General features: G+C 44.1%; 2 protein-coding genes across 2 annotated transcripts in view; one reads left to right on the top strand and one right to left on the bottom strand.

Moving 5' to 3' along the window:
• CYFIP1 (cytoplasmic FMR1 interacting protein 1) overlaps positions 1-25,658 on the top strand; it is a gene marked incomplete at its 3' end in the record, with an annotated part of 52,795 nt that extends 27,137 nt beyond the window's left edge. Inside the window, exons 24-31 of the mRNA XM_079545387.1 lie at positions 9,657-9,800; positions 11,635-11,725; positions 19,231-19,361; positions 21,013-21,085; positions 22,195-22,289; positions 23,862-24,100; positions 24,942-25,089; positions 25,494-25,658. Of these exons, the coding sequence (XP_079401513.1) occupies positions 9,657-9,800; positions 11,635-11,725; positions 19,231-19,361; positions 21,013-21,085; positions 22,195-22,289; positions 23,862-24,100; positions 24,942-25,089; positions 25,494-25,658 (1,086 nt within the window). The remainder of the gene's footprint in view (positions 1-9,656; positions 9,801-11,634; positions 11,726-19,230; positions 19,362-21,012; positions 21,086-22,194; positions 22,290-23,861; positions 24,101-24,941; positions 25,090-25,493) is intronic.
• LOC306953384 (fibronectin type III domain-containing protein 9-like) lies at positions 4,112-4,765 on the bottom strand (the record flags this gene model as incomplete). The annotated part of the gene is made up of 1 exon (XM_079544279.1): positions 4,112-4,765. The coding sequence occupies one exon, from the start codon at positions 4,763-4,765 to the stop codon at positions 4,112-4,114; it is 654 nt and encodes a 217-aa protein (XP_079400405.1).
• Positions 25,659-26,372: the final 714 nt, after the last annotated feature.

The following is a 26,372-nucleotide window of genomic DNA, read 5'->3' as shown; positions in this document are numbered from 1 at the left end:
CCTTAAAATTTTCATGCTTTAGCATGTAAAAGAATTGGAAAGCTTCACCTTTTAGTTTTATTTTTAATATGGAACAGTAACAAGTGATCATCTGGTCCTGTGAAAAGTTTTTTTTATGTAATTGTTCTCCAGCTGGCAATGGTAAATTATAGGAGCGCAGGATTCTCTTACATTAGAGTTATTGTGTTCTTTACTATTTTAGGAATTCACCAGATGCTGTGTAAAGACCAGAAAGCTCACTGAATTTAGTGCAGATTGTTAACGTAATTTATCTAAATGATGACACAGTGGGGTGAGTGAGGAGGATTTGCCGGGGAACATTTTATCAGTAAGGTTACATTATTAAAATGAGTTCGCTAATCCTTACTCTGAAAGCCATACGTTTTTAGATATCTGAATATTTTTCTGTAGTGCTATGAAGAGAAGCCATCAAAGGGCTTCTTAGATGTTTGGTTCAAGAGAGTGGTAAGGTGCTGGAACAGGCTGTCCGGAGTAGTTGTGGAGGTTGAACACCCTGGAGGTGTTTAAGGCCAGGTTGGATGGGGCCCTGGGCAGCCTAGTATTAGCCTAATTAGGTTAATACTAGCATGGGGCCCCAGGTCTAGTATTACATGGGGAGGTTGGTGGCCATGCCTGTGGCAGGGGGTTGGAGACTCGTGATCCTTGAGGTTGCTTCCAACCCAAGCTGTTCTATGTGTTTCTGGAGCAAATTTTGTAACTAGATGCACCTGTGTTAGCAAGGATTCCTTACTAGTTCTGAACTTTTACAGAAGTATATATTTTATTCTTGACTCCAGTGCGTTTTGGAATTGAGAATATCAGAATGGAATTGTAAGGAGATTTCTATGTACACGGCAAGTAACAGGTGGTGTTTCTTACATGATGGGTGCTACAAATTCCACAGTGATATTACCATGAGATGTTATTCTGTGTACTGCACAGCCAGTAGATGCACTCTGTGACAAGTTTTGAGTCTTTTAACTGTTAAACTGTTCAATTGCTACATGTGTGGGTAATGGAGGAATGTGGAACAGGTAATGGAGGAATATGGAACAGCTGTGTATTTATTTTTGCTGTCTTTCTGAGTATTTGAACTACTCGGAATATTCAGGTAAGCACTTTGTATTGATTAGATACCCAAGGAATGTGTGTGTGGTTTTTTGTTTTTTCTTTTTCTAACTGGATTTTTTGTTTGGTTGGTTTTAAGCAATTGTTGGTGTTTATTTAGGTCAGGATTGAGGCATGGTGGCTCCCTGTGCATGCAAATACTTAGGCGTGCATGGGATTGTAATAGTTACACACTTGCTGCGCAGAATTTTTGCACAAGCACAGAACTTGTTTGTGAACCACTGATGATATTTCTAGTTTTGATCTCAAGGGGTTCACTCATTCTCATATATTTCTACATGGGTTAAATCATTTGGTCTATGTTAATGTGTATTCATGTTCAGCGTAGACAGTTGTGTCCGCATTCTTTACTGTATCCAAAGTTTTCTTAGCAGTATCTTCATTATCAAAACAGAAGACCATAGGTATGACTTATTCTGGCTGAGCTGGGAGCAGAGCTGGAGACAGGACGGAGCTATTGGCCTTGCAAGTAAGCAGGAGTGTTTGACATTACACCACTGAAATGTGTGTAGGATTAGCAAAATGAATGTCAGCTGAAATTTGGCACTGTTGGCTGGATGCAGGAAAGAGTAATGCAGGTATAAGAAATAGTCTGTTCTGGGCGTTCGGAACTAACATTACATGTGAATGACTGGTAGAATTGTAGGATACCCCAAGGTGGAAGGGTGCCACAGGGATCAACAAGTCCAGCCCCTGGCTCCACACAGGACCAGTCCAAAAATCAAACCCTGTCTCTGAGAGCAGTGTTCAAACACTCCTCGAATTTCAGCAGCTCGGGGCCGTGCCCACAGCCCTGTGCATCCCGTTCCCCGCCCACCGCGCTGTGGTGCAGCCCCTTTCCCTGACCCCCAGCTGCCCTCCCCTGACAGCTCCATGCCGTTCCCTCGGGCCCTGTCGCTGTCACACAGAGCAGAGCTCAGCGCTGCCCCTCCGCTCCCTGTGAGGAGCTGCAGCCGCCATCAGGCCTCCCCTCAGCTCCTCTGCTCTGCGCTGAGCACAACCTCAGCTGCTTGTCATACACCTTGTCCTACAGATCCTTCACCATCTTTGTAGTCTTCCTTTGGACACTCTTTAACAGGTTTATGTTCTTTCGCTGTGACGGTGGCTGCCCTTGCCTGGCTGTCAGTGCTGTGCTTGCAGCACCTCCAGAGCATTGTTGGCAAGAGTACCTGATTATAAAGTGCCTGGTTCTGTAGACTAGAGTTTAATAGTCAGCTTTCTGCCTTAAACAACGCTTACGGAACATTTTCACACTTGTATGTCTTCTGCATTTTGTATGTGCTGAGTTATTTAGTGAAAAAAACCTCAGCCCTTTGGAAAATACTTCTCAGTATAAAGATGATGGTTTCTATCTATGTTGGTGTGCAAATAGGCACCAGTTTGCACTGTGCCGCATCTTGTTATCAGCTGAATTATTAATTCAAATCTTTGCCCACCACCCTTACCCTTTTTTGGAAGCAAACCTGTGGTGTTTCCCTTATGTTCTGAAGAGTTTATCAGTGCATTTCATGATTCACCCTGACTTCAAACAACAGAGAAGTGCTGTCATCTTCATGGTTTATTTAAGATTGGTGTCAGACAAACACTTGTCAGCTGTAGGAGGTGCTGTGCAGGGATGGAGAACACGTTGCCAACTTAATGCAACAAAGATGCCTTCTGAGGTGGTTTTTTCTGGAGAAGAAATACTCTCCTTTTTTTTTTTTGGCACACCTTTCTCCATATTTCACTTGTCCTGGGAGAAAAAAGTAAAGAAGCCTGACGCTTAGGTGTGCGCATCTATTTCCAGCAAGACGAGGGTTGAGGTTTTTCACAAGCTGTGGGAGTTGTGGTCAAAACAGAGCAGCTGCTGAGCCACACTGCCTGCTGGGATGCATGTTGGCCCAGTGGTTGCCCACCCTGTACCTCTGCTGGCATAGCCAGGCTGTGTCAGTGGGGCAGGCTGTACGTGGATGTCTGTGCCAGTGGCTGCTTAAAATACCTGCAGGCACAGTGAGTGCATCCTTCTTTCAGAAAGACCGGGTTACACAGCGATGCAAAGATTTACTACATTTTTAGGGAATGTAAAGAGATTTCAAGCAGGGTGACTTTTACACATAAACGAGACAAGATTCATCATTTTGCAAAGGTTTCTGTCTGAGGACTTTGCTTGATACTTTGCCATGAAGTCCAACGCAGAGTGAGATGAGGAGCAGATTTGGTTGTTACAAACAGGAAATGCATTTCAGCACGTTTTTACTTCCTTGCCCCTTGGCTGTACAAAACTTTGAGTGTGGTTGGAAACTGGCAGCTGCTGGATGAGTTCTGTTGTCAAAAAAGGAGGAAGGACCAGGAGCTGCTTCTCTGAACTGCATTGCCCCTGCAGGAAGTCACTTGCCTGCAGTTGCGGAAAGGAGCCTCTGGTGGGAGCCACAGAGTGCCAAGTAAGGTTAGCCTGGAGCATCTCTTAGCCTGTGTGGAATTGTCCTTGCAGAGGTGCTGTACTGTGTGTGTCCAGCCGAGTGGAGATTTCTGAGAGATGAAAGGACACCATGAAAACCCAATGAGTGTAGCTGATGTGCTGTGACTGAGCCATTGCTGAGAGTGGGCACTACTGAGAGCGAGTGAGAAGTGGTCAGAATTGGGCAGTGACACGTGTACCAGCAAGCTCTCATGCTCAGGGCGTGTGCTTCAATATGGCAAACTGAGCTCTCGTGTGGAAACTTCTATTCTTGTTTGTATTTCTTAGAAAAAAAAAAAGAAAAAAAAGAAAAAAAAATTAACTTGGTCACTATGTTTGTTTTGATGTCTGTTTGCTCATTTCTATGAAAGGAAAGCAACCAAATCTGCCCCCAGATGCAAGCCAATGGCTTGCTCCATGCTTCTTTTTTAACTAGCAAACTTCTGGGGAACCTCAGCTTTCGCCCTGGGCATCAGTGGCTGTGTAGGGCACTGGAAAGGGCCACAAAGGTAGCAGGCACAGATGGGAGTACAGCTCTGCCGTGACCTATGGTTCGCAACTGACAGCAGGGCACTGTCCTGCTGCTGGTGCTCGTTCCCGGCTGCTGGAGACTGGCTGGCCAGACTCCCTGCAGACTGCAGGATTCTCAATGATGGTGGCCAGCTGGATGCCATCTGGCTGCCTCTCCTGTCTGTCCTGCAGCACTTGGCTCTGCCTGCTGGGCTCCTCCAAGTCATGTGCCTCCCTCTGGGAGGCCCCGGCTTGGCCCTGTGACTGCTCACGCCTAGCGCGGCACAGCAGGTGCAGGCAGCCGTAGAGGAGGATTGCGGCAATGATGAGCAGCAGGAGGCTGCTGGCCAGCCAGATGCCCAATGCCAGCTCCTTCTTGGTGGTGTTAGCAGATGCTGGGTCTTGTTCCAGCGTGTTGAACACCTGGCACTGGTCGCTGGAAGGGCTGGCGGACTGGCAGGTGACGCACAGGAGGTACGTGGTCAGCGGGGTGAGGTTTTCCACCACGAATGAGGAGCGGCTGGCAGGCACCCTCTCCTCCTTCTGGAAACTCTTCCTGGAGTAGCTGGACAGCATGCTGTTCCAGTTGGGGTGATACATGACACTGTAAAAGCTGTCGGCACAGCTGGCCATTCTGGGCCAAATCACCATCGCTGTGTTCCCTGTGATGTTCTGGACAGTTATTCCCATTGTGGTGTTGCTGTGGTGTATTGGCTTTGCCAGCAGTGATCCCCCTTCCCAAAGGAATTATTGCTTCCCAGAATGGCAGCTGAGATGCTGCAGCACAGGGGATGCTGTGGGGATCATAGCACTCTGTAATTCAAAGAAGGAATTTGTTAGGAAACAATGCTCTCAGCTTTAAACTACATAGTTCTTCGCAGGTTAAAGGCTAAATATGTGCCTGTATTATTTCAGCCATAGCTGCTGCCTGTCCACGTGACCAGCTGCATCTTGTCTCTGAGAGATGCTGTATTCTACTGGGTTTGGCTTTGGGGAGCCACTTTCTTCCAAAGGGATTTTCATTTTACTGTGCTCTCATAACACGGAGGCAAGGGGTAATAGCCCTCAGTATCCCGTTCAGAATTTGCCTGCTCTCTTTTAGGTGCATAAATGTGATACAGTCTTTAGAATAAAGTCTGTGGGTATTTTGGCCAGAGGAGTTTGTATTCAGGTGACATGAGATAAAACAAAAACTCCTCAACATTGAAAACATCCTTTACAGTTGTGAAAGATGCAGCCATCCAACAGGGAAAAAGTGAATGATCAGAAGTTTAAACGCATGCATTAATACATCTCTTCTCTGGAACAGTGCTGGAGTATTCTGGTTAGTAAACCAAACATTTCTGTTAGGAAAAAAATCTTTGTACGTAGCTTAATCTTATGTTAAGGGACTCTGTTACGAAAAAGTAATGTTGAACCTTAAATCAAACTGAAATTCTTGTCTCAATTGTCATTAGACTGAAGACAGCCAGATGAACCACCCAACTAATGAACTGCTTACCTGTTGAGGTTACTTCTTGCCTGATGAGTGTGTTGATAAGTGGGGTTTGGGTTGGTTTTGTATGTATTGTTTTTTGTTTTGTTTTAAGAAATGCAGCATTTGTTTTTCTCACTGAGTATCTAGCATTTTATTCTACTTATATGGTGATTTCTGTGATCCAATTCATGAGCAATTGATTTTCTTACTTGGCAAGGGATGGTAAGAGTGGCAATTGAGTGATAAATTCCTCCGCCACCCACAAGTCTTTGATTTCTTCCAGTCATGGTTAACTGAAAACAAAACAGCATGCAGAGCTGTCACCAGCCAGTATTTTTGTCTCCCATCGTGTTTTACATTAACTGCGTGTTCCCTGCTGTTCTCCTTTCCTGCCGGTGAGTTTGCACCTCTCTATCCACAGCTAAGGCAGCTGCTGTGATGGCCGCACACTGTTGCCATCAGTCACGGTGCTTAGCCCTGATGCACTCCAGAAGAGCTTTCTCAAGCTGGGGTTAGTTGATGAAATACAGCTTTTATCATTGTAGTGCTTTTTTATGTTATTTTTTTAATTGCTAATATTCTTTCCTATGCAAAGTCTGGTCAGGAAGGGCGGTGATGCAGTGGCATAGGCTGCCCAGGGAGGTGGTGCAGTCACCATCCCTGAAGGTGTTCCAGAACCGTGTGGATGTGGCACTGAGGGATGTGGTCAGTGGGCATGGTGGGGATGGGCTGATGGTTGGACTGGGGGATCATAGAGGTCTTCTCCAGCCTTAATGTTTCTGTGATGCTATGGTGCTGCCTTCCTGATCAAGTTAAGTGCACTCTTTTCGGTACAGCAGCCGGATAAAGGAACTGAGTTTTCTATCAGATAAGCTTAACAGAGAGACACATTTTGACACGTAACTGACTTCTGAACATTGGTAGGAGCTGACCTTTTCATTGTTCAATTGTCTCCTTTCTAGCTGGTGAATCCCAATTATTTAAAAATGTAATTATTTTTTATAGAACACTTCCTAATACTGTCTAGAAACATTTATTCATCACAGCATTTTTTAAGTAGAGTATTTGGTGCTTTACTAAATAACAGTAATACTATTTTTTTCTGTCATTATAACACATCATTTGTTATAAGATGCGTAATTAGGACAAGTAAATGTTTGGAAAGCACATCTGGTGTTTTTTGAAGTCAGTACTTACCATTGCCTCCTGGGAGAAATGTCAGACCAGGACTGTCGGGTGGTGATGCCGAGGAAATGAATGAACAGGCACCAAACGTTCTGCATCGTTTTCATCAGGAGTTACTGGAGCTTCATGCTCTCTGTTGCCAGTTTGCTTTCTCTTCCCTTCAGATTCCTGGGACTGAGTTCTCACTGCTCGCTCCTGTCTTTTTCCTCACGGCACTGCTGGTGCATGGTTTCTTTGTTTCTTCTACTTAAATTCAGGCAGGGCCATATCTTGTCTAAAGGTGCTGTTGCCTTGGTTTTCAAAGAACATAGAGGAAAAAAATCATGTCCTTTCCCCCCCCTCCCTTGCTTGCTTCACATTGGGCAGCACGCTGCCTGCACATCCCTGTTATATGCTCCTGTGCCTGTACTGGTGGTGCTGTGAGTGATTTATGTTAGCTCTTGGATGACATCAGCAACCAGCAACTCTTTTTTTTGTTGTTGTTGTTTTGTTCACTTTCAGGAGGGGAGGGAGCAAGGCGTAGCTGAACAAACGTAAGCTCCCTCTTTCTACCTTCCCCTCCCTCTGTGTTAGTGGCATTTTCCCTCGGTGTTTTATGGTTTAGTGAACCATGGGGGGAAAGCAGCAATGCTGTGTGATGGGGTTTTCTGAATCCTCGGTCCTGCTTCGCTTACTGCCGATCCCGTGCTTACAGGTAGATTATGTCAGGTGCTTCTCTGCAAAGGTTACTTGGAAAAAGGTGTATTATTAGATTGGCAGACTTACTGGTATGCATTGGTGAGCTATTTATAATGAAACCATGTTTTTAGGGCTTGCCTTTCTGTGACAGATTTCTGCTGTATGAAGGGAGCTCCCTTCTAACCAGCATACGAGAGAGCTGGTGGCAGTGGGATGCTTTAAGCCAGTGAAGGAAAATTCTCTTTGTGCTGTGGCTGAAATACTTTGGACGTGTTTAATGTGTAGATTTACCTGATTGGGAACATCAGGAGAAAGAAAAGGAGTCTTTCCTTTTTGGGATGACTCTATAAAATGTTTCATATGTTGGGACATTTGTCTGCACGCTTAATATTTTACCAGTTCTCATCCTCTTCAGTGTCCCAGATCCTCTCAGTGTGAGCAGAAATCTGCACAGATAGGTTTGTTGTACACGAGGGACTGCAGCTTCGTGCTGTCCAGTCACTGGGAGTTTGGAGTTAGCATTGTCTTCACAGGGTGGCAGAAGACACGTCGGCCATCAGCCATGGCAGGGCCGCCTCTAGTGAGTTGCTCAGGGCTGCAGCCTTGAACATCTTCAAGGACAGAGACTGCACAGCCTCCCTGTTTGACCACTCTTCCAGTAATAACGTGTTTAACTGGAGTTTCCTGTTTGTGCCCTCTTGTCCTGGCACTGAGCACATCTGAGCTGAGCCCAGCTCCCTTACTACCCCACCAGGTACATTTACACATGGACAGGATCCGCCTTCTCTCCAGGCTAACCAACCTAGCTCTGTCTTTCCTTGTAGAACAGATGCTGTAGCCCTTAATTCTCTTTGTGGTCCTTTGCTGCACCCCAGGTGAAGTTGGCCAACTCCCCTTTGATCCATAGCTTTAGCAAACATTTTCTAAATCCCAATCCAGCATCCGTTTGTATAGTTCTGCTTACTCTTTGGTGTATCCAAGGCCCTGATCTCCACTACCAGTACAGGCTGTGGAATGTAAGGATAGAGCACAGCCTTGCTGAAAAACATGGGATACTGGTGGATGGGAAGCTGGACGTAAATCAGCACAGAAAGCCGACCAAATTGTGGGCTGCATCAGAAGAAGAGTGACTGGCAGGGTGAGGGAGGTGATCCTGCCTCTCTGCTCTGAGCTGGGGAGGCCTCACCTGGAGTACCACGTCCTGATGTGGAGTCCTTGGTACAGGATAGACATGAAGCTGTTGGAGCATGTCCAGAGGACCGCAAAAATGACCCAAGGATGGAGCACCTCTCCTCCAAGAACAGGCTGAGAGAGCTGGGGCTGTTCAGCCTGGTGAGCTGAGCACAGCCTTTCAGTATCTAAAGGGGGGCTTGAGAAAGAAAAGGACAGACTCTTTAGGAGGGTCTGTGGTGATAGGACAAGAGGAAATGGTTTCAAACCAAAAGCTGGGATATTTAGGTTCGATATAAGGAAGTTTTTTACAATAAGAGTTATGAGATACAGGTTGCCCAGATAGGTGGTGGAAGCCCCATCTGTGGAGACACTCAGGGTCAGACTGGTCAGGGCTCTGAGTGACCTGATGTAGCTGTAGGTGTGTCTCTGTTCATTGCAGGGGAGTTGGACTAGGTGACCTTTAAGAGTCCCTTCTAACTTGATCCTGTGTTTCTTTATAAACTCCAGTAGAATTTTTGTGAGGGTGCTTGGATTTGCTTTAATCTTGTGTACAGCTAAGGGGGTTGCAGAGAAGAGATCCTTATTAATTAGCTAGAGAGAGCAGTAACTGCAAAAGGCTGTTTTCTGTAAGGGGGTCCTCTTACAGAGGTTTACAACACCTGTTGTGAGCTGAAAATTGAAGTCACTTCTTTTAAGATGTGTTGTACGTAAAATGGACTGCGTAGGAATAGAGGTTGTGCTTCAAATTCGTTCAGCCATCATCCTTTTCTACTTGTGTAGACAGAAAAATACATGAGGTAATGTTTGTGACTTTATAAATGTCAAGTGAAAAATGTCTGGTGAGTAAATACTTTTTTGTAAATACTTCTTATGGGCTTTTCTTGCTTAGCAAGAGAGTTCCTGCCTTCCGAAAATGAAGCTTTATATTTTAACTTTCTGGATAGAGAGTGAGATACAAGATTTACGTTGTTTTTAATACTCTACAAAGTGGTGTTTAAATGAGATTATTTGTAAGATGCAGTCAGCTTAGATTTTTCATTTAATGCAATCTGTTTTTCCTCATTTCAGGCATTGAATCTGGCATATTCAAGCATCTACAGCAACTATAGGAATTTTGTTGGCCCCCCTCACTTTAAAGTCATCTGTAGGCTTCTTGGCTATCAGGGGATTGCTGTGGTGATGGAGGAGCTGCTGAAAGTCGTCAAGAGCCTGGTATGCCATTGTCTGTCTGTTTTGCTATTCCGAATAGCTTCTGGTAGGAAATATCTTAAGAAAAATAAAATGGAAGTAGGATGTCTAAGGAAACTAAGATTTCAGCTTAAATTAAAATGTTACACCCACTGAAGTTCAATGCAAGCTGTATTTGGGAATGCCTGGTGTCTCGTGAAAGCAATAGAAGATATAACTTGGGAAGCTGAGCAGTGTTTTGAAAATCTTGAATTCTGCTTTGGGGATTCATTCAATTTGTGGAGATCTATGCTGCTGGGTCCTAGATAAACTCTGGAAAAGTATAAATGTTTCCATTGAGTTGGTTGAAACTAAAAAATGTACCATAAATTTACCCTCTCAGAATGCTTTAAAGCAGCTGGAGTGTGCTTTCTGCCTTCTGTGACTTCAGGGCTTTGATTAATAATGTCACTGATGGATGAGCCTTAATCACAAGGAAGGCTTAATCTCAGTGCTTTATCTAGAAGTGGGTAGTATCAGGCCTATTCAGAGGAGTGCTCAGACCATCAGATGTTGGAGGAGTTACCCATACAGCCTATGGATACTAGTACTGGAAACAACCTTTTTTGGTACTAGGAGTTGAGAGGCTGTTTGTTTACTGTAGGAACATCTTTGCATACAATCATAATGTGTTGCTAGTAAGTTTAAGCTACAGGAGTGGTTTTTCCCTCTCCAGCTCGTGTTTCTGTAAGGAGCATGCTGCCAACTTAGTCCAAATGTAAGAGGTGCATAGCTGTACTATTCTTAAGCTCACTTCAGGCAGTTGACAAATTGTTTATTGTCATTCCAACAATGTTCTAAGTATGTTTTTGAAATGTCTGAAAAGATGGAGCCTGTTTGAAGGAGTGCTGGGGGAATGGCTGTTTAAAGGGTGGATAGTGATAGGGCAGGGGGGAATGGTTTTAAACTGAGACAGGGGAGGTTTAGTTTGGATATTAGGAGGAAGTTTTTCACTCAGAGGGTGGTGACACACTGGAACAGGTTGCCCAAGGAGGCTGTGGATGCCCCATCCCTGGAGGCATTCAAGGCCAGGCTGGATGTGGCTCTGGGCAGCCTGGTCTGGTGGTTGGTGACCCTGCACATAGCAGGGGTTGAAACCAGATGATCACTGTGGTCCTTTTCAACCCAGGCCATCTACAATTCTTTGATTCTATATGATTCTATGGTATAATCTTCAGGGAAAGATGGAAACGTAATTTTCATGCTTTGGAGCTGAGTGTTGGTTTATTGTTTTGAGGGGGATTATTTTTACTTTTTGCAGATCACCTCAATTTATTAAAGGCAGCATGGAACAAGTAAGCATTAGTAAAGGTGGCTGAAAAGCCTCAAGGTGGGGGGATGCGTGATCTGAATGCTCAGATGTTGGGAGATAGGTGTCTATGGCAGGAAGGTAGGACTATGGACTGGAGCTGTGTCTTAACTGGTGTGCCTAGAATAGCCAGTTGAAGCTGTTACAGACATGTCTCATACTAAGCGTTATTCTTTTGCTGCTTTTGAAAACATTCTGATGAACTTGTTTACTAACATCAAAAAGTTGGTTGGACAGTCGAGGCTGGCTGTAAGAAAAGTTGGTGATTTCCTGTACTTTTTTTTTCCTTCCTGGCTTTAGCTGTCGAGCCATTCTTCCTGTAGCAAAAAGCAGCTAATACCATGTGAAGGAAAATGCAGCTGTCCTCATTTGAAAGAGTGACCTTTTTTGAAGATGATGGCTGGCACAGGGCTAAATTCAAGACCACATTCAATCTGTATGTGGCTTGAACACAATTTTTGTTTTTCTCCAGTAACACTGACACATTAACAAGTGCCTCTTTTCTCTTAGTTACAAGGGACAATTCTTCAGTACGTCAAGACCCTGATGGAGGTGATGCCTAAGATCTGTAGGTTGCCAAGACACGAGTATGGTTCTCCAGGTTAGTTCACGTTTGGTGTTACTACAAACTTAATAAAATGATACTAATTACCGTCTTCTGGCTTATATGTACCTCTGTCTGTCTCTCCCTCTCTTCTCTGTCCCATTAAACAGAACTTAGTCATTTTTTTCATAGCAAGTATCGTTAAGGGCTGAGCTTTCTGAAAATACTTAATAAAGGATTAGATGGTGTTTTACAACTTCAGTCCTTAGGGAAAATGAAAGGATGGCAGTCTGTCTATAGATAGCTTTATGACACGATTACCTTGAGCTGGGATACTCGCTATAGTTTCTCATTCTGCTCTTTATCTCAAGCACGTTGAGCTTTCCCTCTGCAAGTTAGCCCTTTGTACCAGTGCTGTTAAAATGTCTCATTTAGATAATCCTGACTCTCCAGGAAAGCCTTCATTTCCTCTTGCTTTGCCCTTATGAAATGTAAGGTAAAAGGAAGGTTACTGCTGAGGGGCAGACTGGTCCTGCCAGAGCAGTTGTGTCAGAAGGTTGTGCAGGGAGCACCTCGGCCTCTTAACAGGAAGTATGACAGTTGGAGAAGAAGAAACGTCTTTGAAAGTTACATGCCCCTGTGGGGAAATAATTGGCTAATTAGTATTTATCACATTGTTCTCTGAAATTTTGAAACTGCTTCCCCCTTCAAAATATTCCTCCTCCACCATATCTAATTAACACAAATTAATCTTTTAATCTTTCCATGTGCCACCCACCTTCTGAGCATATCTTTATTATTTCAGAGTTCTTCAGGTTTATTAAATGCCACTCCAAATGGAGTAAGGTTGTTTTTTCTGCTTCCCACAGCTTGCTTGACACTCATTACCAATGTTAAACGAAATCGAGGACTCACTAAGTGTTTCCTTCCTGTTTTTCTCCCTGGAGCATAGAAATGGATGACTCATGGTACTTAGCAGCTTAAAAATAATCTTTCTGAGAATTTTAGCCACTCATTAAGTCCTGGCCACAATAGCATGTATTCTCAGATACAGAATCTGCATCACTGAGGCTTGAGGTGAGCTGCAGGTGAGGTTAGGAAGCCTGTGTTCTCTGCCAGAAATCCTCAACTTTAAGAAGTATTAGGGACCTAAACAGAAACTTTCTCCTGAGATAAAAAGGCAATCTATCCTATAAGAAAGACAAAACATTACTTGTGCAACTATTCACAGAGATTATCTACTCTTGCTGTAGGACCTAAACCTTTTAAAATCTTCTTAACATTCTGGTTTTCTAGAGAACACTAACAACTTCAACCTCATAATTACTACTTGAAAAGAAATCCGCTATGATTGGATTCCTGCTGTCCTGAGATATCAGAGTTCTTCATGTTACGGTAGAAGACAGCAACTCGAATTGGAATGGATCTCAAAAAACCCACTTGATTCTGTCCCCTAAGCATGTCTGTGGCTGGTGCACAGGCTGATTTTGTCTCGATGGGTATTTTTCTGTGCTGAAATATTTCTAGCAAAGAACACTTGATAACTTCTTCCAAGAAGCGGCAGAGGCAGTCTTTGTAGCACAGTCACAGCTTTTCTGTGTGTTCTTACTGAAGCTACTAAACAAAAAACGTGTGTGGAAACTCAGGGGGTTTTCATCTGACTGTAGCATAACTGAAGAATTGCACTGCTGCCTCTGGAGCCCTTCCATCATGAGCTGCCTGCCCTTGGAGCGTGTCTGATTGGTGACGGAAAATGTTCTCTGTGATGGCAACCTGCTGTAGATTTTAGCCGCAGTCTGGCATGCTGAGAGGAATTGTCATAGTATGGAAGGAAAAGGCTCAACCCACGTTTGATTCAAAAACTGTCCTCTCTTCTCTGCTAAAATCTCTGTACGGTTTCTGCCACTTGTTCACCTTATTCACTTGGCTCACACTGAAAATGCATGCAAGTGCATGCCAACTGCTGTCTCTTGCCTTCTCTGCCTCTGGCAGCCTGCTGCAGAAGCAGTGTTCAGTAGTTGTAGTAGTAAGTTTGCATCTTACAGAACATGTTTGTATGCTGCTTTTCATCCCTAACTCATTTAATCACTTCTTTGTACCTACCGCTGCCTACACATAAAGACCAAAGCTATGACTCCAATTTATGGATTAGGTACACAGACTCTCGTCTGCCTCGATGTAACATTAGTTCATCAATTTAGAATTAACTTCCTGAGTCCATTCTCCATGAGCAAAGCAATTTAAGTTTGCTCAGTAAGGCTCCAGCTATTTCATGTGCTCCAAACTTTGATGGAGAGCTTTATTTGAACTCCACTGATTGCAGTTCTGGGAGCTCTACGTGATCAGCCCTCTGGACCTGTGGATTTCTGAAGAGGTTTATTCTTGCTAAAAGGAGCAGAGTACAGGCAGTGGCATTAGAATTGTTCAGGACTCCTGCTCACCAATGGATTTGTTTCCATAGAAACAATCTTACAGCAGTGGGGAACTGGCTCATCTTGTAGTCATAAAAAAATTTGTCTAAAAATACATTAAGTGTAAGGGTTCTTGAAGGGACCTGTTAATGTCTCTGAAGCTCTTGAAAGGAATAATAGTTTGTAAAAGTCTGAACTTGACTTTTGATCTTGGAAGTAAAATTTTTCTTCTGGTGTTTTCCTAGAATTTAAATACAGCTTTCCTTCTTTTCATAAACAAGTATTTCATGTCCTGGCCACTCTGGAATGCCATTGGTTGTGGTAAGGAAAATAGTTCCTCAGTTCTGCTGTTTGATGAGGCTTAGAGGCCTTCTGTGAGGCAAACTGTGCATTACAACATGCAAAAGGCTGTGGCCTCTTGTGATCACGTGTTTGCCCTCTATGTGGGAGAAGCCCAGAGCTCTGTGGCTCCAGGTGGCTGCCAGCTGTGCTGCCGTCTCTCCTTTGACCAGTTGTGCTGCTGGCTGCTCCTTTCTGCTCAACATAGCAACCCAGCAGGTAACTGCCTCCCCCTGTACCCCTGTACATCTTGTGGAGTATCTAATGAGGACTGGAGGGAGCCTTGGCTGGAAGAGAGCAGTAGTAGTGAAAGGGAAGGATAGCTTGGGGCATAGCAGAGAGGCTGCAGATGCTTCCAGGTATTCCTGGTATTTTGACTGAACTTGGATCAGTGGAAGGGTAGGTTAATTTTGCTGGGGGGCCATGTCTTGAATTCTCCTGGGGGAGAACATGGAGGAAATTTATTCATAGATTTTTCTGAAACTTGTCCATCGGAAAAGAATGTTGGGACATGGGGAGATGCACAGCAGGAAAAGATAGGAGTGCTGTTGAAGGACTTGCAGAAAAACACAGGGGAGGCCATTTTCTGAGCTCCAATATCAGATAATTCAGCAAAGCCAAACTTTCAGAAGCTTTCCATACTGTATTTCCTTCTGTCTGATTTGGAAGCAGAAAGAAAGCTGAGAAATGACACTGAAAGACTTCAAGAGGCGGTGGTGAGGGAAATGCCCTTCACGGGTCCATACTTAATGAGGAAAAAAAGGTAATCCTGGTTCTCTGTTGACAAAACACTACAGAAGTGTACGTTATATTTACATAAAACAAAATCCTAGATGATTTTGAAAGGACAGTGAGTAACACAATAGATACGAAGACCAATAGGATATTTATTTCTAGCAAAATAAGCAGTGCACAGGCTTTGTGGTCAGAATTCCTTTTTCTTTTAAAGGAATGGTGTGACTGCTGAGATGCAAAGCTAATTAACGATGTCTCTACTGAACTAAAGAAATAATCATAGACAGCACTTGAAGGTCTGTAGGGGAATGAGCATAAAGTTCATTACATCACCCGGTTTCTTGGGAACAATTTTGATGCTGCAGATTAGTAGACTTCAGCTCAGAGTTGTTAAGTCAGCACTGTGCAGAAAATAAGCCATATCGTGGGTAGATCCAGAGTTATTTTCAAGATCAGGTTTGTTGTTAGTCAGCACCTTAGGTCTATAATTAATAGCCAATAGCTAATCTTTGAGGTACCAGGCTTGTTACAAGCTCTGGAACATGCTTGATTTGAGTCTCTAGGTGTGAACTGAAATTGTTTTATAGAAAATGAGAGAAGGTCAAAGTGAAGAAATCTGACCATGTGTCGATTTGGTCTGACTTCCTAAATTAATTAGTGTACAGCCTGCACAGCTGAAACTTGGCATCTGCTGTTTGAGCACAGTTGAGATGGAGCCTAATCCTTTACTAATCTCCTGTGCTGTACTAGATGTTTGATCTCAGCAGAAGCAAGGCTGCTATCTGTGTAAATCAGAAACTGGGATTATACGACCAATTATTACTGCGCCCAGCATCATCCCATCTGCAGGAATAGGGAGGTTTAGTTAAAGTTGCTTTCTTGGAAAGAAGGAGCAAACGGATTAATTTGCGAAATACAAGATGTATGTTAACTCAGTTGCCTACAGCTCACACCCACAGAGTTAGAAGGATGGAGGCTGCATGCAATTAAATGAAACTAAGACAGTTGGTCTTTCTGCAGGGCTTCATTATGCGCATGGAGTCCCATAGGAGTGCCCTTCTGTGTGCTGTACACTACAAGTAGATGTAACCAGGAGCGCCATCGTTTAAATATTAATGGAAACTTGATAATATTCTGCTGCCCCAGGTCTCCACTGTGGAACAGATTGCACTTCCAGCATCATTTCTGTTCCGTCAGAAATTGCCTGTGTACTTCTGTGAACTTTCCTCTGCTTCGCCCCTAAGTCAAGCTCTGCATGTAAGGGAGGTAGTTGATACGGCTTTTGGAACAGCTGCGTAATAAATACGGAGTGTCAGGTTCTCAAAATAATGACACCATTTTGTTCATGAGTGCCTGTGTGTGGGTGTGTGCGTTTGTGTATCTGCATATGGCCATGGGAGCTCTCAGGGAAGAAAGAAGTCTTTGCTAAGGACTTTGAAAGGAACTCGGTAACTTGGAGCAGTTGTAGAAGACAACATGTAATTTTCATAGAATGAATCATAGAATGGTTTGGGTTAGAAGGGACCTTTAAGATCATCTACTTCAAGTCCTGTGCTATAGGCAGGGACAGCTCCCTCTAGACCAGGTTGCTCAAAGCTCCATCCAGCCTGGCCTTGAATGCAGGCCAGGGGGCAGGAGGTCCAGGGGCATTCATTACCTTGCTGGGCAACTTGTTCAGTGTCACACCACCCTCACCTCTCAGGCTTGTCGAGGCCCCTCTGGATAGCATCCTTTTCCCCTAGCGTGTCAGCTGCACCACTCTGCTTGGTGTCATCTGCAAACTTGCTGAGGGTGCACTCAGTCTCACTGTCCGTGTTGCCTACAAAGATGTTAAATGACACCGATCCCTGAGGAACGCCACTCATCAATGGCCTCTACTTGGACATTGAGCCATTGACTGCAACTCTCTGAGCGTGACCAGCCAGCCAATTCCTTATCCAGCAAATGCTCCATCCATCAAATCCATTTTTCTCCAACTTGTCAATCAGGATGTCATTCAGGACAGTGTCAGACACTTTGCAGAAGTAGGGGTAGGTGACGTCACTTGCTCTTCCTTATCTACCGATGCCGTAACTCCATCATAGAAGGCTACCAGATTTGTCAGGCGTGACTTGCCCTTGCTGAAGCCACGTTGGTTAGCACCAATCACCTCATCCTTATTTTCTGTGTGTCTCAGTTGGGCGTTCAGGAGGATCTGCTCCATGATCTTGCCATGCACAGAGGTGGGACTGACTGGTCTGTAGTTACTTGGTGTTCATGATGTGAACCTCCTGCTTCTCTGGCTCCTGCTGCTTTTGGGTGGACTTACAGCCTTCATTTGGTTTCTGTTGCACTTTCACTATGGGTTTAGGTAATAGTTTTCCTTGCTGCTGGTCACTGTTCTTTGTGCTGCTCTTGGTTTCGCTGTGTGCTGTCGCCCTCCTTTTTTACATTTGCTGTAGGTGACATCAGTTATTCTCAGGATTTCACTGCAGAGCTGTCTATGTAACATCAATAACATTCCCTTCAGCTACATTTCAATTTCTTCTTTGAATCCATCAAAGTCAGCAAGCATTCATGACAACTGATGACCTCCGTTAGGGTGTCTGTTTTGTTTTCCTATTCAGTCATTAAGTTACTCAAGTTGGGTCTGAAACCTCTCTTCACTGAATGCACGGAGGAACACTCCTTTACTGCGCATTTTCTGTTGACAAACAGATCTTTGAGATGTAGCACAGGCAGTTCTGGCTCCCCTTACTGTTCACTTTACCGATGTTCTCTGTTGCTAAATTTAATGGCGTGAGACGTTCTGTAGAAACGCGTGGGTTAGCCATACTCTTTTTTTCCTCCTCTGTAAATACTTAAGCTCTTCTGAAATTGAGGGATTTCCTTGGCATGAATACGCTCCAGCGTATATTTTGTGTTATGTGCTCCCTCTGGGCTGTCGCCTTGCTGGGTGAATATGGAAGGCTCATCCTCTATATAGGAAGGGTTCTCCATCCGCATCCAAGCAGCACGTGGGAAGGTGCCAGAGGCTCTCTGTGTTCCTCATTGAGTGTAATGGAAACTGCTTTATCTAGCATACAATCCAAAAGCTTTGCATTATGTATTTTCTTCTATCACTATTCTTGAGGTTGAAAAGGCCAGATTTATGCAAACAGATGGAAAAATGCTGATGGAAATATGTTATAAAGAGCCTGGAAGCTGTCTGTCCTACTGCAGTTTTCTACTCTTCCTCACCCACCCTGCGTATCTCTTCAGCCTCGGTGCTGTTGACCTGCAGGAGCCACCTGAACCCAGGGGCTTCCTGAAATTGCTTGTAAACCAGGAGAAGGCGCAGCCTTTCTCTGGAGTGGGGGAAGGAGCTCGGAGTCCATCAATACATTAAGCCTTACTGGAGAGGTTTGAGATGATTCTTTAAGTTGTGTGGCTTTAAAAATGACAGTTTAGCTGTTTTTCAGCAGTTTTTTGAAAACCTGATAGATGAACCAATCTGACTGTGCTTGTCAGCCAGGATGTAGTGCATCCTTGTCAGCAGAGCTTGACTTGGCTTTTTTGTATTTGTCTTGAGAGATTATGGATCGTGGCTGTGGTGCTTGCAGCTCTATTTTGACATCACCTGTGCTCCCTTCAGTGCTCTGCTCCTTGCTGGCTCTGTCATCTGTGGGAAGAAGAGCTGTGAACTGAACATGTTGGGTGGTGCAGCAGGCTGGGGGACAGAAATAGAATCAAGAATAAGAGGATGGAACAGGACTAATAGCAGACGAGCCCTGCTCTGTCTTTCTGCGTCTGGAAATCATTCTCTTACCTCCTACTTTAGCAGCTCCATCCAGCAGAATGTAGGCACTCCATTCTGCATGATTTATGCAGTTGAAATGATCAACACATCACTGGCTTAACATTAACCTCTGATTGTTAATATGTTTAAATACTGCTCCTTTCAGTTTCATCTAGGAGGCATGTCCATAAATTAAAAACAACCTCACGTGCTGATACATGGAGAGCTGTACTGGTGTGATCATCGCTAGATTTCTTTCTGGCTCCTGAGTTTTGATTATTGTTTTTCCTTTCATTTGTTTGCTTTTCTGTTGATTTCAGGTATCTTGGAGTTTTTCCATCATCAGCTGAAGGACATAGTTGAATACGCAGAGCTGAAGACTGTCTGTTTCCAGAATTTGCGGGAAGTGGGAAATGCTGTCCTGTTTTGCCTGCTTATTGAGCAGAGCCTGGTAGGTACCTGCTGTGCTGGTTTAAAACCCTGCTGTGTCTCCAAATGTACTCTCAAATTTGTGTTACTAATGGCACAAATAACAAGGTTGAAATCTGCAGGATTGCTGTTGTGGATGGACAGATAGGTAGAAACAATTTCCTATGCTGATCTCTCGGTCTTGATGCTTTTGGGTGCTCACAGAGGGAAAGATGGACATTGCTTATGAGCAATGAAAGCAACAAGAGTGGTGTTTTCCCTTTCTTTACCTGTGTTGCCCATTCTAGGTGGGGAGAGATTCCCCACCTGTGTATATAGGTGCTGAGGCTGGGCTGTCCATCAAGGAGAGATCTTTGCTGACTGCCAACCAGCCCGACATTAGCTCACTCAGTAAGCTGGCTGGGGGCCTGCTGTGCACAAGCATAAATCCTCATGTAAGAGTCCTTTTCTCAGGTGTTTAAAACTGTTAATGTTAGCTGAGATAATGAAGGCACACTGTTCTCAGGAGACCAGTGTAATGTTAGAGCATTCCTCCCTACGGATGATGGGTGGGTGATGGGAGGGCCAGGTGACTGGCAGTGAAACCATATCTTGTGATGGGGTAACTGTCACAGCGGAGAGAAACTGGATTCCTGGAGTGGGCTTCAGGTTAACAGGGCACGAGGTGAGAGGCCAGAGAGGTGAAGGCCCTGCTGCTGCCTGGGGGAATTGGCTGAGGGTGCACTGAAGTGATGCCAGTGCTGGAGTCACATTCAGTGGGACATGACTTTGAAGGCACTTTCTAGAAACACACCCCTGCTTGCTGCCCCTTCTCTTGGTTTTGCTCTCAATGGTGCCCTGATGTCCTATCTGTATTCCAGTGTTTTTCCACTGTGGTCATCTACCATAACTAGTGCAAAATTTAGGGTCTTTGGTGCATCTCTGCTAGTGGCTGGATCTTGTTAATCTTTACTGCATAGCATGTCCATTTTTGTGTTGTTGACATCGAGGATTAGAGCTAGGAAAGGCACATAGCCATAGTACCCTGGCCTTGGTAGGGCTGTGACTGCTGAACATCTAATACTAGCACCGAGGACTGCAAATAGGCAGAACATGTGCTCCAAGAAAGACAGATATACAGCAAAGCTGTGTGTCATCCGCTGGTCATCTCTGCACGTATAGCAACCAAAAAGCAGGAGGCATCTCTCTTCCTTCCCCACATCCCTGAAGAAGTAAAGCAGCTCCTGGGAGGTGTCTCAGCCTGCCTTATTGAGAGACGTGCCCAACGTGATAATGTGTTGTGGGAGCAGTGCTGGTAAAAATAGCTGAGCTGTGCGTCATCCATCACAGTTCTGTTTGTCTGCTCAGGATCCGTCTGCCACTTTCACACTGAAATTACTCATCCTGAATTAGTCTTTTTAATAAATATCCTGTCCTTTAAGAACAGCCAGCTCAGAGTGGGAGGAGAGCTGCTGATTGCTTTGTCAATCCAAGGTAACCTGGTGAAATCATATAGTCTTAGGAAGAATTTCTGTGCAGAAAGCACCAGAGCAGTTATGTGTGCAGCTTTGACAGCAGAGGCTGGCTGCCCTCTGCTGTTCCAGCATCAGCATGCTTTTGGAAGCCCAGTTTTTGTATCTGGTGTGGTCTGGAGACTCTTTATTCCTAACTGCCTCCTTTCCATTTTGTTCCAGTCCCTAGAGGAAGTGTGTGACCTGTTGCATGCAGCACCGTTCCAAAACATCCTGCCGAGAGTTCATGTCAAAGGTACGGAATGAAAACACCCCGTTTGGGCAATGCTTTCTGCTTTCCTTACGTGCTGCTGCACTGCTGGTGACCACTTCCAGTCCTTTACAACACTGCTGTTACATTTATGGTAGAGGTAACCGATTCAAGCCTAGTTGCCTGGCTGAAGAATATATTCGTGGCGAGTTGCAGTGCAATCTACAAGAGGGAGATGAGGAATACTCTGACAGAGATGAGTGGGGTATTTGGGGCAGCAGTAATGCCTCAATGTGGGTAAGGTGAGAGGCTTTTCTGAAACTGTTGTCTGATGTACATAGCTGTCAATCGCAATGAGGTATAAGAAGCCTGGGAGCAGATAAAGTAAATGCAGGCAGTTCCTGTAGCCTTTTCATACGTTTGTTTTCTACTTTTTTTTTCTATTACATTGATGCACACTGAGTGTTTGTAGGATTGCTTTCTTGAGTATCCCCTTTTGTTATCCATCACTGTTAGGAAGTGAGCTTTTTTCCCCTTGCTCTTCTGCTTCTTTCCAGGCTGCTCTTCTGTCTCATTTCCTCTGTTTCTCACTGTCAGAGCAGCTGATCTGTTCTGCTCAGAGAAATCTCATCAGCTAAAAATCTTTGAGAATATTTTCAGATTCTTGCATCTCTGTACATAAAGCAAACCGTTTGTTAGACCATTGTAAGCAGTATTTCCCACTTGCCAGAGAATATTTCCTACTTGCCAGTGACAAGGGGCTGCCAAGTGCTTTTTTTAAGCCTTACTATACACTGAATTCCACCCTCACTATAACCCACCTTCTACAGTCAGGCAATTTAGTTGGTTAGTACAAGTGGGAGTCAAATATGTTAGCAGCAGTAGCATAACAGAGCCTTACTTTCTGTCTTGAATCTAGTAATGCATTAAATGTATTCCACTATAAATACTTGGCGTTTTTTTGTTTGGATGTACCAATCTACAATTTAAATATGTATTTTTTTCTAAAACCACACTGATGATTAACCAACTGTTTAGAATTGAAATGGCCTATAAAAATAAAAACATACTCAGCTTTCTGTTGCACTGAATAAATTGCCAGATATCAATCAAATGAATCAGATGAATCAATGCTCCTTTTATTTTTCTTTCAGAGGGTGAAAGGCTTGATGCTAAAATGAAGAGACTTGAATCAAAATATGCTCCGTTACACTTGGTCCCTCTCATTGAAAGACTGGGAACACCACAGGTAATCTTGCTCTCATTTCTGTCTGAGGCAATTCAGGACATTTTTGGGCACTCAGAAGCCTGTTCTTTGACACAGCGCAGATAGCTGTGTCAGGAATTCAACCCGCACACCCAGCTTGCTCACATAACAGGAATTGTATTAGATCTGTGGATTTGGTAAAGCTCTGTAACCCAGAAGTTTAAAATATTTGAGATGGGTGGGGGTGACAGGTTTGGAGGAACATTGTATTATTCATGTACATTGCTACGTAATACATGCTCAGCGTACAGGCCAGGCTGTGAGCTGCTAATGCAAATTCCACTCACTGTGATCCATTTTAATGTATGTAATTTTCTTAAAACAGTTTCTTCCTCTTTCAGCCAGTAAATTAGAAAACCACTAGAAGTGAGTGGTCGTTTGAGTTGAGTTCTCCAGGCAAACTGATGACCAAGGAGGACATTCTTTTTCCACTGCCTTTGTAGCTTCAGCACTGTTTTTCTGTCACTGTGGGGGCACAGTAATACTCTGTGAACTATAGTGGTTACAAGCCATTGAGATGTGAACTGTGTAGAGCAGAGTGCTCTAAAGCAAAGCCTTTAGTCTGTTCTATTGTAATGCACGGTGGTGGGTGCTGCTGTGCTGCAGAAGAGAGCAGTGTGATGGTGTAAGTGGGACAAGCACTGACTTGGTATTGCCAGTTTTTGGTTTTATCTGAGTCCATTTCTACTGTCTTTGGAGCTTTCTCATCTAGCAGCTGCAGCTGCTACAGCCCATACTAGCAGCAGGCCACTGAGCACTCTTCTGGTTTTCTGCATCCGTCCATGCAAGCAAAACCCCTTAAAACTTCCTTAGGACAGGAAAGGCCCTTAGATTTTTCTGAGTGCTTTTTCACTGAACTGAACTCTGACTTCACTTCAAGGACAAGAGGAACTTCTAGAATAAACCAAATGAAACTGAATTATGGTTGTTATTTTTTTTAAAGCTCCTATTAAATGTTTTCCAATCAGTGTGCTCCAGAGGAGAGCGCAGTGTGGGAACTGGAGCAGTTATGTGAACAGTGCTGTGCTATTAGCTCAGGATGGTACTTTTCTAGAAATTATAGAATTATAGAATTGTGCAGGTTGGAAAAGACCTCAAAGATCATCATCGAGTTCAACCACAACCTCACCATACTACCCTGACTCCAACAACCCTCCACTAAATCATGTCCCTGAGCACCACATCCAAACAGATTTTAAACGCATCCAGGGATGGTGACTCACCCACCTCCCTGGGGAGCCTATTCCAGTGCTTCACAATCCTTTCTGTACAGAAGTGTTTCCTGATATCCAGCCTAAACTTACCCTGGTGCAACTTGAGGCAATTTCCTCTTGTCCTGTCACCTGTCACCAGTGAGAGGAGACCAACCCCGCTCTCACTGTAAGCACCTTTCTGATACTGGGAGAGAGCAATAAGGTCTCCCCTCAGCCTCCTCTTCCTTAGACTAAAGAGCCCCAGTTCGTTCAGTAATTCAGTGTGAAGTAAGTCAGTGTGGAAGAAGGCCTGTAAACTGAGTGCTTTGTGTGACTGGGATTTTGCACTTTCCATTCTCAGCAAATAGCAATCGCAAGGGAAGGCGACTTGCTGACCAAGGAACGCCTCTGCTGCGGCCTGTCCATGTTTGAGGTTATCTTGACGAGGATCCGATCCTTCCTGGACGATCCCATCTGGCGTGGGCCCCTACCCAGCAATGGTGTGATGCACGTGGACGAGTGTGTAGAATTCCACCGCCTCTGGAGCGCGATGCAGTTCGTCTACTGCATCCCCGTGGGAACGCACGAGTTCACTGTGGAGTACGTATGGGCAGCACCTGTGCCAACAGCCCTTCCTTTGTTCCTTCTGCACCAAATAGAGGGGTTTGTTTGTGTGTCTGCTTACTGCAAAGCCAAGGGAAGCGATGCGATCGCCGGCAGGGGCTCGTAACGCGTGAACACAGAGATGATTGTATCTTTAAAGAAAATGACCCTCTATTTTAAGTGCTGGCAGAGTAGAATGAATGATCCCATGACAAGCAGGCCCTAGCACACGTTGTTCAATGGTAGCCTTACCATTACAGAAGCTGAATGCAAATAAAATAGCTGGACGTGTGCAAGCGTCCCTAGCCAGTACTTTCTCATCTGACTGCTCTCTGCAAGGATGAGCATTTGGAAGTTAACACGTTAATACGGTTCTTGGGTTTGGTAATTTGTGCATATCCATATTTTGAAAAACTGCTGCTGTCGAGTGCTTCTCACTGACCAGCTATGGGGGAAATGACCTTTGCTTCCCTTCCTGTCTGCAGCCCAAAGCAGAGTGACAGTGCTGAATTCCCCCTTTGTTTTCTTTGAAAATGAAATGAATGCTGCTAGAGCCGAAGTGGGGGAGGGGGTAAATGTCCTTGAAGTAACTAACTGTAAGTTGTAGGAAAGCAGAAGGTGGAGGCTTCCTTTTTGTGTGTGTGTGTGTTAAGCATTCATTTGCATCACTTGTGGAACCTGGAAAGCAAAATTGATCTACTAGACTTCACAGTATTTTTTAGATTCATGTTTGTCATATTCTGGAGTTATTTAATATGTGTTTTATTATAATGGCTGATTCCTAAACGTTTCCTGTAGCTGTGTTTGAAGGCTCTTTGTGTTCTGGTTTCTATTTCAGGCAGTGCTTTGGAGATGGCCTGCACTGGGCTGGCTGCATGATCATTGTGCTCTTGGGACAGCAGCGTCGCTTTGACGTGTTGGATTTCTGCTACCACCTGCTGAAAGTCCAAAAGCATGATGGCAAAGATGAGGTTATAAAGAATGTGGTATGTTGAAAATATTTGTTCTTTCCAGAACGAACAAAAAAATCAGAGCTGTTTGTATTCAGGTGCTTTGCAGATGTACTGATCGCTTTTTGGAATGAAATGTTGAAAATGAGAGTACAAAGGATTAGATGCTAATACTGGAGCCTGAAGGCTGTAATTACTTGGCTGTAAGGATTTTCTGAACGCTGCTCATCTCCTACGCTTGCACTTGGATTATGATTACTTGAAGGCAGTTGTAAATTGCCCTTTTTGTACAAAAAGCTGCAGTGTCAGAAACCAGAATGCACCTTGGATTTCTTGATTGCATTACCAGTAATGGGGAAACGTTTGTAACGAAGTGACGTCACAGCATTTGGTGCTTTTCATCTCCAGAGCTAATTGTTGGGTTTTTTTGCATTTTGCAGCCTTTGAAGAAAATGGTTGAAAGAATTCGCAAGTTCCAGATTTTGAATGATGAAATAATTGCTATTTTGGACAAGTATCTGAAGTCTGGAGATGGAGAGAGCACACCCGTGGAACACGTGCGCTGCTTCCAGCCGCCCATTCACCAGTCCCTTGCCAGCAACTAGATTTCCTCCCTAATGATACTTTTTGCACCTGGTTAGGCTAAAAGTATGAGAAAGGAGAAAAACAAAATGCCAGCAGGTTGAAGAAATCCTTTTATCTGCCCTTTTCAGTCCTCCTGTGCCATCTGAGTGATGCACTGTCCTCTTCACTCTCCAAGCACAGTAACTGTATACAATCCATACTTATTTTTCTAGACTAAAATTTTATATACTTTGATTAAAAGCCTGCAGCTGTAGAGGGTTTGTTCTTGCAACCTCTTTGCATTCCTTTTCTGAGGTGGCCATCTCAGACCGGATCAGAATAAACATTCCCCCAAGCTATCAAAATAACAGCTGCGGAGGCTTAAGAAACTGGGCTCTGTAGAAAGATTTAGAAACCAATGCCTAATTGTATTAGAGCATTAATTGCTTAATTAGCCTTTATTAAAAAAAAAAACAAAAAAACAATGAATTCTGCAGCTGCTTTGTGAATAACTGATTTTTTCAGTCGACTTCTTTCTCTACACAAAAGTATTCTGTGATCATTAATTGTGGAAATGAAGGCTGGCTCAGGGGGACTGCTCTACAGTTACTTAAGATGGAGGTGACTGATAGTACTTCTGGTATTTCTAAGTGGCAGAACTTTAACTGATTAGAATGGAATCTGTTTTTTCCTCGTAAGAGCTTCTTCTCCAGCTTGTATTTTGGTTGGAGGTACAAACATGTTTACAAGTGATA

Source organism: Tetrao urogallus (genome assembly GCF_951394365.1).
Source record: "Tetrao urogallus genome assembly, chromosome: 1".
Lineage (NCBI taxonomy): Eukaryota > Metazoa > Chordata > Aves > Galliformes > Phasianidae > Tetrao > Tetrao urogallus.
Note: the sequence above shows the minus strand (reverse complement) of the source record. Positions and strands in the feature narration are given on the sequence as shown.